Genomic DNA, 13,625 nt, shown 5'->3' with positions numbered 1-13,625 from the left:
ATTTCCATTATCCACTCTGTCTGGTATTGTTCAGAGCAATAAATATTGCAGAGATTAAAAGAACAGGTCAGATTCTGGCTTTTAAACTGACAACACAGTCTCCCACAGGGACAAATGTCGACAGTCATTGGAAGGACTTTGTCACCATCGCTAAGAATTATGTCGAAGATCACGTTTTCAACTTCACTGATGTTCATATATTTATTTCCCTCCTTGGAGCTAAAGAAACCGAGACTGCAACTCAGTTCTTGACATCACTGCAAGAACTCTCTCAGTAAGCATTCACTACTTACTCTCTCAGGATGAATATACGTAAGCATGTCAAAAGGGAAAATACGTTATAACCATACAAATTAAACAACAATGTTATTCATGTCATTCTGCCTGCTCATTCTATTGCAGTGATTTGCAGATTCAGAGCAGGGGTTTGAAGCTTAGCTTGTGATATATTCTTACCCAGCTAAACAGTCAAGGGCCCTGTTAGCTACAACAAAGAGCGAACTTTGGCCATAGATAAAGGGAGACATCAGAAGCAGTGTTATTGAAGGTGATGTTGATGAACAGATAGAATGGAGATGGAAGAAACAAAAAGAATGAAATGGAATTTCTTTGAGAAGGATCCAAGTAAGTACAGTCAGGGGAGATATGGAAGTTTTGAATACAGGCCGACCCTGGGTTACAAAAGCCCGACTAATGGACTCCCGTACATACAAATGAGCTCCCATAAATCCAAAAGCCTGATGTACATACACGTTTGTTCCTACGAACAGCAGAACCCCAAGTGAATGAGAATGCTGGATGGCAATACAACCTGAGCCTCCTGTGTGAATGGCAGTCATCTTTAGAGCACCATATTGGATAGCAGTGCTTGAGATTCTTTACAAACACCATACTGTATAATTCTTACTGTATTTTTCCATTACCATGCCTCTCAAAAGCAAAAGAGGAAAACTGTTACAATGCAAGTTAAAATGGATATAATTAAGTGATCTGAAAAGGGAGAAACACCATTGAAAATTGGCAAAGGTTGGGTTTCTGTTGTTCAACAGTTGAGACCATCATAAAGGACAAAGTGCATGTTGTTGAGCATGCCATTCAAGATTTTATAGGTTCTCAATAATGCCCCCGGGCATGCTCCAGTTTTTTGGATGATTTTTATCCAAATATCAAGGTTGTGTACTTACCACTGAACGCAACAGCCATTCTCCAGCCGATGGTGTAATTGCATCTTTTAAAGCATACAAATATGAACAGTGCATGGAAGAAACTTTGCCGAACTTTGTTTATGATTTCCAAGGTTTTTCTGAGACAATAGAAGATGTGAAGGAGAAAGTGGTGGCCCTTGGTAAGCAACGTCAGCTTGAGATTAATGAGGATAATGTCAATGACTTGCTTGAATCTCCTGCTCAAGAGATAAAGCAATGAAGACCTTATGGAACTGGAAAAGCAGCTGTTAAAAGAACGAGAAGTTGAAACCCCAGAAGCTGAAAAGAGATTCACTACAAAAAGGATTGTCAGCAGCTTTGCAGAAATTTGGAGGGTTTGACAATGCTAGAAGAGCAAGACCCTAACTTAGCAAGATACACCAAGGCTTGCAGAGGTGTCAACGGGAGAGTTCAATGCTACAAATAAATTTTAGAAGGAAAAAAGCAACAGTTCAATCTTCACTGATTTTTTTAAAGTTCAAAAGGGAATCAGAACCAGCTGCTTCCACCTCAGCAGCATCTGTAGAACCAGTTGCATCTACCTCAGTACGGTGGCGATATGGTTACTGTATCAAGTGATTTTGTGCATATATGGATAGATTTTCCAGCTTGTGGACAAAATTGACTTATGGACATCTGCAAAAATGGACACATTCGTATCCTGGGTACAGCCTGTATTGGTTGCTACCTGAGCCCAGAGATGGAGATATAGAAGCTGAGGAAAGGAAAGGTTAGGAGCAAGACCTTGGGGAAAATGAGGGAAGGGTGAAAATTAGCAGCAAGGTTTATGGAGTTTTCCATCTCAGGGTAAAACGGAAAATAACATGCATACAATAACCAATCTACCAAAGAAAGAGATGAGGAAGGGGACCTGAGTTGGACTGTAACCAAAAGTATTCCACTTGCTCAAAAAAAGCAGACACAACAATGTTTTATTTGGAGAAAGTGAAAGGATTTGAAAAGAGAAGTTGTTCAATGCAAGGACAAGTTTAGTGGGGGTGGGGCCAGGTGGTGGTGGAGGAGAGGAGGGCAAGTCTTCAACTCAAAGGAGCTGAGGGGCCATCAGGTTTTCTGGGTGAAAGTGCAAGATAAAAACAGAAAATGCTCAGTAGGTCAGGTCAGGTGATGTCATGTGGGAAGGGAAAGAGTTAGCGTTTCAGGTTGAAGACCCTTTATCAGAAGTGGGAAGGAGATAAGAGAAGCCCATTAAGCTGCAGTGAGCATGGGGAGGGATGTTTCTGACGGGGTAAAACTGGGATGACCATGGGGATCATGGTCACAGTGAGTGAATGGGAGGTTAGAGTGAGAATATAGACAAAGGAATGTATACAAAAGGAGGTAGAAGTTGTAAAATGTAGAGCAGGAAGACATGCCCAGCAGGTCAGGATGGACATGTCCTCCATTCTCAGAGGAAAGAAAGAGGGAACATACAAACAAGCTGAGCTAATATCACAGATGGATGACTGATACAGACAGAGGAATCAAGTTACCTGAAGTGGTAGAGTTCAATATTGAGTCCAGAAGGCTGCAAAGTTCCAGAAGAGGATGAGGTGCTATTCCTCAAGCTTGTGTTGGGCCCCTTTTAACAGTACAGGAGGCCATAGACCAATAGGTCAGAATAGGAGTGGCATGGAGAATTAACTAGGAAAGACTGTTTGCATCCTGGAGGGTGGGAAGAGGTGAAAGGACAAGTGTTGTATCACCTACAGCTACAAGGGAAGATGCCATAAGAAGGGAGTGGTTGGTGGGAACAGAAGAATGGATCAGGAAGTCATGAAGGCAACAGCCCCTGCAAAATACTGAAAGGGGAGGGGAAGATATGTTTGCTGGTAGAATCCAGGAACGGTGGAAATTGCAGAGAATGATCTGTTGAATGTGGAGGCTGATCAGGTGGAAGGTGAGGATGGAGAACTCGATCCTTGTTCTGTCCTGGAGGAGAGAGCAGAGGTGCAGGGAATGGATGAGACATAATCAGGGCTTTGTTAACAATGGTAGAAGGAAAGCAATGATTTGGAAAGAAGAAAAATATTTCAGAGGCACCAGTACAGAAAGTCTCATCATTAGTGCAAGTACAGCAGAGAAGGGGAATTTGGGAATAATGGAACAGAGTCCTTTCAGGAGGCAGGGTGGTGGGACAAAGAGCAGTTAAGGTGGAAGTATGGATGGATTGGATATTGACACTTAGTGTTAGGGTCAGCAGCAGGCATTCAAACACTTACTGATATGGGGGTGAAGGGGCTGGTCAAGGCGAGGAAAAAATAGTCAAGAAGCTGGTGCCATGGGGCAAGAAGAGAGTGAAATGATGGATCTAGTTCCACAGTTTGTACATCTTAAGAAGGTAAAGTGGACAGTGTATGGTTGAGGTTTGAGGGCACAGAAGCAAAATTCCCCAGATTAGAATAAGTAGGTGACGTAGAAACATTGAGGAAGCTAATGTCCCACTGATCGTTTGCAAAGACAACATCTAGATGCAGCAAGAGCATAGAAGAGTCTAACTGAAATAAGAGTTCTGAAGATGGAACAAAGGTCGTAGCATGCAAGGGAAAAAATCTCAGCCAAAATTGTTGTTCCTGCTGTGAAAGCAGAAGGAAAGAAATCTCAACACCTTGCTGCACTTGAATTGATACCAGGTCTTAGAAACAAAGGCACACGTGTGCAAAATTATTTGTTATGGTAGATTAATGCAAAGAAGACAAAGAATAGCAATTCCTTTCTATTTCAAGAGCATCTCTCGTGAAAGCTCAGGTTAGTTTCCTGATTTTTACACTATTCATTCTCTTCATCTACAAAATAAATCCACTTAAATCCTCCTTTGATTTTGAAGAAAAAAGGATAATATTTTATGAAGGCAACTGAATCTATTTTTCATGGAGTACTGTGCAGTGTATTGAGGGGAATATAACGCAGATTGTTGAATATGATTCTTTTTCACTTTACAGAACTCCTGGTGAAAATCATCAGCACCAGCTTGGTCAACATTTGGTGCTTCCTCTCTGTCACGCAATAACAGAATTTGCAAATGGAAATTATGGTCGCACTGTGGATCTGTTAAATCCAATTCGTTATCAGATCCAGAACATTGGTGGCAGCAAGGCACAGGTACTTTATGATAGAATTCAGAATAACCTAGTTCAGACTGATACCAAATTAAAAGAATTTGTTTAGACAGTAGTTTGTTCAACTAATAGCAATGATCTGAGTGGCTAATCTTCCAGACTAGCCTGCTCTGCGGGATCTTGTCAAAGGCCTTGGTAAAGTCCATATAGGCAACATCCATTGCCCTACCTTCATCTATCCTCTTGGTCACCACTTCAAAAAAAAAAGATTTGTCAGACGTGATTCCCCATGCACAAAACTATGCTGACTATTCTTAATTAGACCTCATCTATCCAAATGTTGTTCAAGTAAACCAATGAAGAAAGGAACTTGAGTTCCAACTGATTACTGAGGCTCACGGAGGATGACTGAACCTTCCACAAATGATGCCACCCATGCAAAACTTTAAACTTTAAACATTCATTCCCTCCAAATCACCCTGACTACAAAACTACAGTGTCTCTACTTACTGATAACATTAGCCAAGTCCCAATTTTTGCTGCCTGGAAGGACAGGATGGGCAGACACATGCAAACCCCGTCACCCCCTGGTTTTCTTCCCAACTCACATCATCCTGACTTGGAAATATTTTGCCAAATATATTACCTTTATTGCTGCTAAGTCAAAATCCTGGAACTCCCCAACTTAAAGTATCATGGGAGTTGCTACCATTATAACAACTGCACTAAGCAGTTATGGAAAGGTAATAAATGCTAAATGATCTATGATGTCTGTATGTTGCATGAGTTATTAAAAATATGCCAATTCATGAGGTAGTGCACTCAGAAGGCAGCTTTTGTAATAAGTTGTATATGCATTTCCAATCAATTTTCATTTATTCCTGCACTAGCTGAGATTTATTTCAGTAAAGCCTAGGAATGAAGCCAAATCCATATGGTTTGTACAACTTTGTACAAGACATTGGGTTAACAATTAAAAGATATGGAAACAAATAATTAAACTGGAGTGCTCAAGGCAGGAATGATCCAGTGGTATGCAGGCCCTAGTTGCAATTTATAAAAGCCACTTAAGCTATTTCTTAATATTAGTTGAAAGAAAGACAATCAGATGCTTTCAAGGAGGAGACAAAGTTCAAGTCAAGTACGTTCCCAGTAAAATTGGACCCAAACTTATGACAAAAATGGAGACCAAAACTGCAGAAATCTTACAGTAGCGTAGAAGGTGCAGGGGTAAATTAAGGAACTTAGGAAAGTAAAGAAATACTTAAATTGCCAGATACAGTGTAGTTTTTTTTAAAAATGTGGAAAAACAAAAGACCTTAAAAGGTAAGAATATGCACCTAGAACAGGTATCTCAGAGTGCATGCCCACGTCCCCAGCTGTTGACAGAACAGCTGTATAAGGCAGCATATGTGATACTTGTCTCTATTGGCCATTGCACAGTATGTAACAGTATAAGGTCTTGCTAACAATGTCACTACACAACCAAAGGATGTGATAGCATTAAAGAGGGTGCAGAGAGCATTTGAAGATGTAGCTTGTGCTGGATATTTATAGGAATGAGACAGACCCACTAAGCTGATGTTAATTTCTTTCTTTGTACAAAAGGAGACTAGAAAATGGTTTAGCTGCAGTGCACAAAACTATAGGGTGAATAGTAAGGACTTATTTCCCTTGATGGAGAGATTTATAACCAGATGACGTAGATTTGAGTTAATTGGTGGAAGGATAAGAGGATAAATGATGAATCTTTTTGTTCGCTCAAACAGGAGTGGGTGCCTGAAGTCACTGCCTGATAGAATAGTAGAGGCAGAAACCCTCATGGCATTTAACAGGTACTTGAACAAGCATGGGAAGAACCAGAACCAAACCTACAAAGCCTTGGACTGAGATCTAGGAAGTGGGAGAAATCCAGATAGATCCATTTTTGGCCTTTCTCTGTGCCTTAACTTTTCATGATATTCTCCTCTGCTGAAGAATGATTTCCTCCCTACGTCTCCAACAAACACTGCGCTTCTACAGATTCTGCTCAGGTTTCAGCAAGGTTCCATTTCCGAGATCTGTTCAGAAATGCAACCGCCCAGCCAAATATTTAAATAAAAATATAGGCCGACCAAGGACAATGTGTAGTTAAATCAGGATGTTCAACTCAACCATTTAGATATTGATGCAGAATTCCCACACAGAAGAAGATGCCTGCAGCCCCACAGCAGCCAGCAAATCCATCCCACCAGTCTCCCAAATGCATGTTCATACGTATATATGGGCTGTACTTAAATTGGATGTTCATAACCCAGGAGGACTTGTATTTTGATGGAAGCACCCTTACAACAGCAAACTCCTGTGACCAAGTTATGTGACTTTAATACTAGATATTATACCATGTAATTAAAGCAACATAACATGGAATCTCATATGGTTTCTTACAGAGAGATCTCTAACCTCTTGCTAATCCATGCTGCTTTAAAATCAGACAGCAAATCTCATCAGAAACTTGCTAGGTAAGTGCTGATTACTTTACTCAATTCTGCATTACCTTACAATCAACAAGCTGGACCGATATAATTCTGTTACTGTTTTGATAACGATGTACAAGGCAAGTTGGAACATATTTATTCATTCACTTTAGGCACATTTACAATGGCAGAATATGGCAGAGTGCATTTTTGATTTTCATTGATCCAAGGCACTATAAATGGATGATTTATTATGAACTTACTCAATGCATCAGTAAAAACAATAGTTAATTTAAGGCACCTGGTCTCATGAAATGACTGCTCAGCTGGAATGAGATACAGAATTCAGTAATAAACATTTGAACTGCAGTTGAAAAGCCAAAACCTTTCTTCCCTTTCACTTTTCCCTGACCTTGCCTCTTCCCCCCCACCAATCTCACCTTCTTGTTGTCTTTTCACTGTCAGGATCCATTCCACTCTCCCAGCTGTACCCTATCAGTTCTGACAGCAACACTTTCCACATCAGTTCTTTAAAGACATCTTCCTTTTTTTCCCCTAAATTGGCTATGTCTCCACTATAATTGAAAAGGCTTTTGACCAGACCATATTTTTGGTCTCTGATCCTCTTTTTCCAGCCATAGCAAAGGTGGGATGTTCTTGCCTTGCCTCACACCAGCCTTCACTTACAATGGATCATCCTGCATAATTTCAGCCACCTTCAACATGAATACCAAAGGACAGAGGTTGTGTTTCTTTTGAGCAATGTTAATGAGACTGCACCATCTAGTTCTAGGTTATCCAGTTAGAGGAAATCACCTCTTAACACCTACCCCATCAATCCCTCTCAATCTTTAATGAATGATTGAGATCACTTCTTCTAAACTCAAGTGACCATCACCCAGGCTTAATCTCTCTTCACTCCATGCATCATTCCAGTAAATCTTTGCTGCATTACATCAAAGGCAACCATACTCTTGCCTGGAGATTACAATTCCAGATGTGGTCTCAAAGTCTTGCATTATTGGTACAAGGTTTCCATGCTTTGGTACCTCATAATAAAGACTAAGTTTGTAGGAGAGTTGTTACTGCATAATTCTCAGCAATTTTACACTTGGATTGTCTATCTGTTTTGTACTTTGTTGTTTCAGTGGCTGCTAACTGCTTTTGTAATTGAACCATTTGAGTACTGGTTATGGAGGGTAGTGACTGCATGAGAATAGCAGAGTTAATCATTAATGTTACCTCCATCCTCAAAACCATCCAACTTTCAGAAAAATGTAGATCAAACACCCAGGGCCTGACATTATGTTGGGGAAAGCAGGTAGCATCAACCTTATAGTAAGAAAAATTGCAAATACTTTCTATTTCAACAATATTTTGATGAAATTATTCCATGGTGCAATTCCAAGTCTTTGCATCATTAAGTTGAATTTTTAATACTCAGGACTGCCAACTATATAATTTATTAACTTTAAAATTTTCCTTCTACCAACAGGTGCTTACTGGTGGAGAGAGATGCTCTTAGGCCAAACTCCTCCATGACTGAAAGACTCATCCGCAAAGCCACAGCCCTGCATAATGTAGACTAAATCTTGAGGAAACGCAAACATCTAAAATTAGGATGTTATTTTAATTCAGCTTAATTGACGTAATGGAGACTAAAAGATGGGAGAGCCCAACTCGTCCATGCCTGACCAAGATTCCCATCTAACCTAGTCCCATTTGCCCGCGTTCAGCCCATATCCCTCCAAATCTCTTGGACAGGTACATGGAAAATGTCTCAAACACTTATTCTTGCAGCTCGTTCCATATACACACCAACCTCAGCATGTAGTCGTCCCTTAGGTCCCTTTTAAATCTTTTCCCTCTCATTTTAAATTTATGCCCTCTAGTTTTTGAATCCATTTCCTAGGAAAAAGACTGTATACATTCACCCTATCTGTGCCCCTCATGATTTTATACATCTCTATAAGGTCACCCCTCAGTCTCCTACACTCCAAAAAAATAAAGTCCAAACCTGCCCAACCTCTCCCTATAACTCAGGCCCTTCAGTCCTGGCAACATTCTCAAATCTTCTCTGCACTCTTTCCAGCCTAACGTAATCTTTCCTGTAACATGGGAACCAAAACTGTACATAGTACATATGGCCTCAACAATATCTTGTACAAATGCAACATAATGTCCCAACTCCAATACTCAATGCCCTTACTTCCGAACAGCAGCATTCCAAACACCTTCTTTACCACCATGTCCACCTGTGAGGACACTTTCAGGCAATTTGTACCCCTAGGTCCCTCGCTTCTACAACACTCCCCAGGACTTACTGCGAAAGTCCTACCCTGGTTTGAACTTCCCAAAATACAAAACCTCGCACTTGTCTGAATTGAACCCCATTTGCCATTTCTTGGCCCACTTACCTAGCTGATCAATATCTCCCTGTAATTTTTGATAACTTTCTTCACTATGATACCACCTATTTTAATGTAATGAGAAACTTACTAAACCACACCTTGTACATTCTCATCCAAGAAGTTTGTACAATTTACCAACAATGGGCTCAGCAGATTCCTGTGGCGCAGCACTAACCTCAGGCCTCCAGTCTGAAAAAGCAACCTTCTACATCACCCTCTGCTTCCTACCATCAAGCCAATTATGTATCCACTTTGCTAGCTCTCCCTGGATCCCATGCTATCTAACCTTCTAGACTAGTTTTCCATGTGGGACCTTGTCAAAGGCCTTGCTGAAGTCCCTATAGACAACCTCCATCATCCTCCTTTATCAATTCACTTGGTTACCTCTTCTAAACCAAAACACTAACAGATTTGACAGACATGATTTTCTGCACACAGAGCCATGTTGACTATCCCTAACCAGTCCTCATCTAACCAACTGCTGGTAGATCCTGTCCCTCAGAATCCCCTCCAGTAACTTACCCACCAATGATGTCAGGCTCACCAGCCTGTAGTTCCCTGGCTTGTCTTTGTTGCTTTTTTTTTAAAATAAAAAGGTACAACATTAGCCACCCTCCAATCCTCCAGAACTTCACTCATGGCTAAAGCTGATGCAAATATCTCTGCAAGGACTTCCACAATTTCTTCCCTGGCTTTCCACAAGGTTTGAATATGCACTCAGTCAGGCACTGGGGATTTATCCACCTTAAATGTGTGTAAGAGAGGGGATAAGGCAGAGCAGTGGAGGAAAAGTGGAAGATGATGGCTGGAGGAAAACAAAGGGAATGTGAAGGGGGGAATGAGAGGAAGAGCAGTAGTTGGAAAGAGGGGAGTACGATGCTGATTTAATTATTACCTGGGGAACTGACCTTTTTTGTCAGTGGTAGGAGAGAGAACTCAAAGGTTCTAAAGGTTTTCAATGTTGCAATGGCTGGCAATTTCCATAAGTAGTCTTTTAACTTGGAATGCAGCTTGGTGGGTTAAGCTGCAATATTTTCATGCTTTCAGATTTAAGCATTGTGGGAGGGGAGAGGGGAGCTTTGGCCAAAGGTTTAAATTGGGCTTTGTAAGCTATTAATCAATAAATGTATTAACAGATGATTTTACTGCTGCTTGTTTATTTTGTCTCAAGATACTTCACTGTATGGGTGAATTGGTACAAATTAGTGGTCACTCTTAAAATTGAAACATTAGATGATCCTGTTTCTTTAAAAACCTAATTTGTCAAATACAGACAGGCAAAGAAGGCTCCACAATACCCTGGAGGTTTCTTTGAAATGGGATGTGTTGTTCAACCCAAGCTTAATATAATACAGTACCACACGACATTTTAGATACTGGAAATCTGAGATAAAAACAGAAACAGTCAGGTCAGAGAGCATTTATGGAGACAGAAATCCTGGCCTGAGTCCCAAGGGGAGTAAAACTGATCCTCCTTGGTGACTTTAATGCAAGGGTTGGAAAGGATGCCGATCTTTTGAAAGCTCTGGCAAGGGGGCAGTAGGGAAAGCTAATTCCAATGAAGTCCTGTCCAAGTGTTTGGAACATGGACTTGACACAACTAACACCTCCTTTCAGGAGGGAGGCAAGAGCAAGGCCTCATGGCAACAACCTTGATTCAAGCATAGCTATGTGTTAGATAACAGAATGAGAAACCATAGAATCTCTGGATCACCTACGCAGATGAGAGATCATATGACTGCCAAACTGATCATTACTAATCTGCTACTGCCTTAATTGTCCTGGCCCCAAAACAACAATAACAGCAATGGTACCAGAGAGAAAAAAAAATTGAAGGTCTCAAGGGTCCTGCAAAGGAAGCTGTTCTCAGACAGCCACTCTCATCCCCAGCCAACAGGATCCTCAGTGTTTTCAGCATCTGGACTGCCCTGAAGTCCAACATAATTAACATCCAAGACAAGATTCTTGTTTTCTCTACCAGAAAACAGGACTGGTTAGATTAAAATTACGAGGGGGTCCAGGAATTAATTAACCACAAATGTAAGGAGTTTTTGATTTGGGAACGTCCACCATGCCTCAAGGTGAAAGCAGCAGCTGTACATGTCCCTGAAGACAGAGGCCAAGAGAAAACCTATAACTTAGAGTGTAGGAACTTGCAGATAACTGCACGGATTCTCTGGCACTCTCAATACCATTCATGGTCCAAACAAGGACCCACCCTACAGAAAACCAAGAATAGAAGAGTGCCTACCAAGGCTAGAGTGGCAGTCCGTGCCTGCTGGAACAAGCATGTCAAACTCCTGCAACTCTGTGCAAGTCCTTAATTCTATCCCATAACAAACAATCTGGTCCAGAGAGATGGACAAGAATGATAAAAGGCCAAATATTAACTGAAAAACAAGCCTCTGCTGAAGTTCTAAAACTTGGAGAGGAACTTCATTTGCAAATTTGTAGCCTCATCTCCCATATCTGGGAAGCAGAGTGGACTAAGGTGGGACCAACATTCTAGGGACTGCCAGAGCCCTGATTGAAGGAACCATTTAACCTAGACAGAATTACAAAATGATTATAACACAGGAGGCCATCCAGCCCATCAAATCTCCACAAGCACTGAAAAAGCAATCCAACTAGTCCCATTCCTCCGCTCTCTCCTTATAACATGCAAATAGTTTCCTTTCACATACTTGTCCAACTCCATATTGAATGCTAGAATTGAGTTTGCCTTCACCACCCCAGCAGTACACTCCAGACCCTGAACCCTCACTGTGCAAAGAAAGTTTTCCTCAAGATATTTTTAGTTCTATTGTTAATCACCTTCCTTAGTTATCCACTAGTTCTCGATTCCACTGCCATTAGGAACAATCCCTACCCACACCTTTCATGATTTTAAATACCTCTATCTGATCTCCTCACAAACACCTCTGGTCCCAGTTTGTCCCGTTTACCTGCAATAACTAAAGTTCCTCATCTGAAATATGTCATGCCTTTATGAAAAGCCAAGATCCTGTATATTTTCTTTTTAAAAACCAGTTTTTCCACCTATCTTGCCACTTTCAATGAACTATGCACATAAGCCTCAGATCTCACTTTTCTTGAATGCTTGGGAATTGTGCCCTCTAATTTATATTGCCTCTTCTCATTCTTTATAGCAAATGTAATACTTAACATTTAAGAAATTTTGCTTTATATTCTTCCTATATTAAATTTCATCTTCCACCCATCTGCACATTCAATTGGCCTCCATATCTCCCTGAAGTCTGTAACAATCCTCCTCACAATCTGCCATGACTCCAGGTTTTGTGCCTCTGCAAAGGTGGAAGTTGTACCCTCTATGCTGAAGTCATTATATATTAAGAAAACTGTGGTCCTAGAACTGAACATGGGGGAGTTCCAATGCACACTTCCTTCTTTTGGGGAAAAAGCAACCTTTCATTACTGTGGAAAGGAAAATATTTAACATTTTAGGAAGAAGGGACTTTGATCTGAAGCAAGATCTTTTTAAAAAAATGCAATAAGCAGTGTCGGAATTCCAAAACAATCTCCTATAATGGGCTACTGGTGACTTGATCTGCAGAGTTACCACAGCCAATCGCCTTACGTTTCATCAGATCTCACCACTTCAACCCTAGGCTCTAACAATGAAGCCTTCAGCAGAAATTACTGCACTGCAGATAACAGAACTTCACGTTTCACTTAACACAGGTAGCTTAAATCAGTGATTACTGGATTTAACATAATTAATAACAACTTTTAAAAAGGCTTATAATACAAAAGCAATAACTGTTTCACACACATAACTTATCTTCTCCTTACAACTCATCGGTGATGTGCAAAATATTTCCAGTACTGCAGTGGATTTAACTATTAACTTTTCAGTGTATTATGCATTTCATTATAACCCTTCCTATTGTAGATTCTGCCTCCAGATCACTGCTACAAGACACGCAGGAGCCAAGTAAAGATTTTCCTGCTACTCACCACTTATTATTTCTCTGCAGGGTGCCAGAGAACACAAATCAGGGTGGGAGAAAAAAAAACCTCCCAGCTCCTGAACGATACCATACCTCTTACTCACAATCCAATCAAACCACCCTACAATTCTTGTTTTTTTTTTAAAAAAAACATATTAAAATTTACATAAAATAAGTGGCCTCAGTGACAAACCATACCTCTGATGGATAAGCAGATTAACACATCATGTGGAATGGCATCAAAGCAAACTATAAATAAGCAGAGTTACATTCCTTAGCCTATGCTAGTTTAATCCAATGGTTGAGAATGGAAGGAACTAGAATTAACTATATTGTCATGAACTTTGTATGGGAAAACAACTGGAGTCCTGGTGCTAACTGCTGTCTCCTCAATACAATACATGGCCAAAAAAAAGGCATCAACATTTTAGTTAGTGCGCCCTTCTGGTCATTGTAGCAGTGGCTGGAACTGCTCCCAGAAACTGTGTGGATTCTATCCACCCAGAGTAACAGCAGACAAGATCCT

General features: G+C 40.6%; 1 protein-coding gene across 1 annotated transcript in view; it reads left to right on the top strand.

The window, feature by feature from the left end:
- LOC127572231 (tetratricopeptide repeat protein 38-like) overlaps nt 1–10,266 on the top strand; it is a 36,005-nt gene extending 25,739 nt beyond the window's left edge. Inside the window, exons 12-13 of the mRNA XM_052019184.1 lie at nt 6,691–6,762; nt 8,213–10,266. Coding sequence (XP_051875144.1) covers nt 6,691–6,713 — 23 coding nt within the window. The 3' untranslated portion in view covers nt 6,714–6,762; nt 8,213–10,266. The remainder of the gene's footprint in view (nt 1–6,690; nt 6,763–8,212) is intronic.
- The last annotated feature ends 3,359 nt before the right edge of the window (nt 10,267–13,625 follow it).

Source organism: Pristis pectinata, chromosome 7 (assembly GCF_009764475.1).
Source record: "Pristis pectinata isolate sPriPec2 chromosome 7, sPriPec2.1.pri, whole genome shotgun sequence".
Lineage (NCBI taxonomy): Eukaryota > Metazoa > Chordata > Chondrichthyes > Rhinopristiformes > Pristidae > Pristis > Pristis pectinata.
Note: the sequence above shows the minus strand (reverse complement) of the source record. Positions and strands in the feature narration are given on the sequence as shown.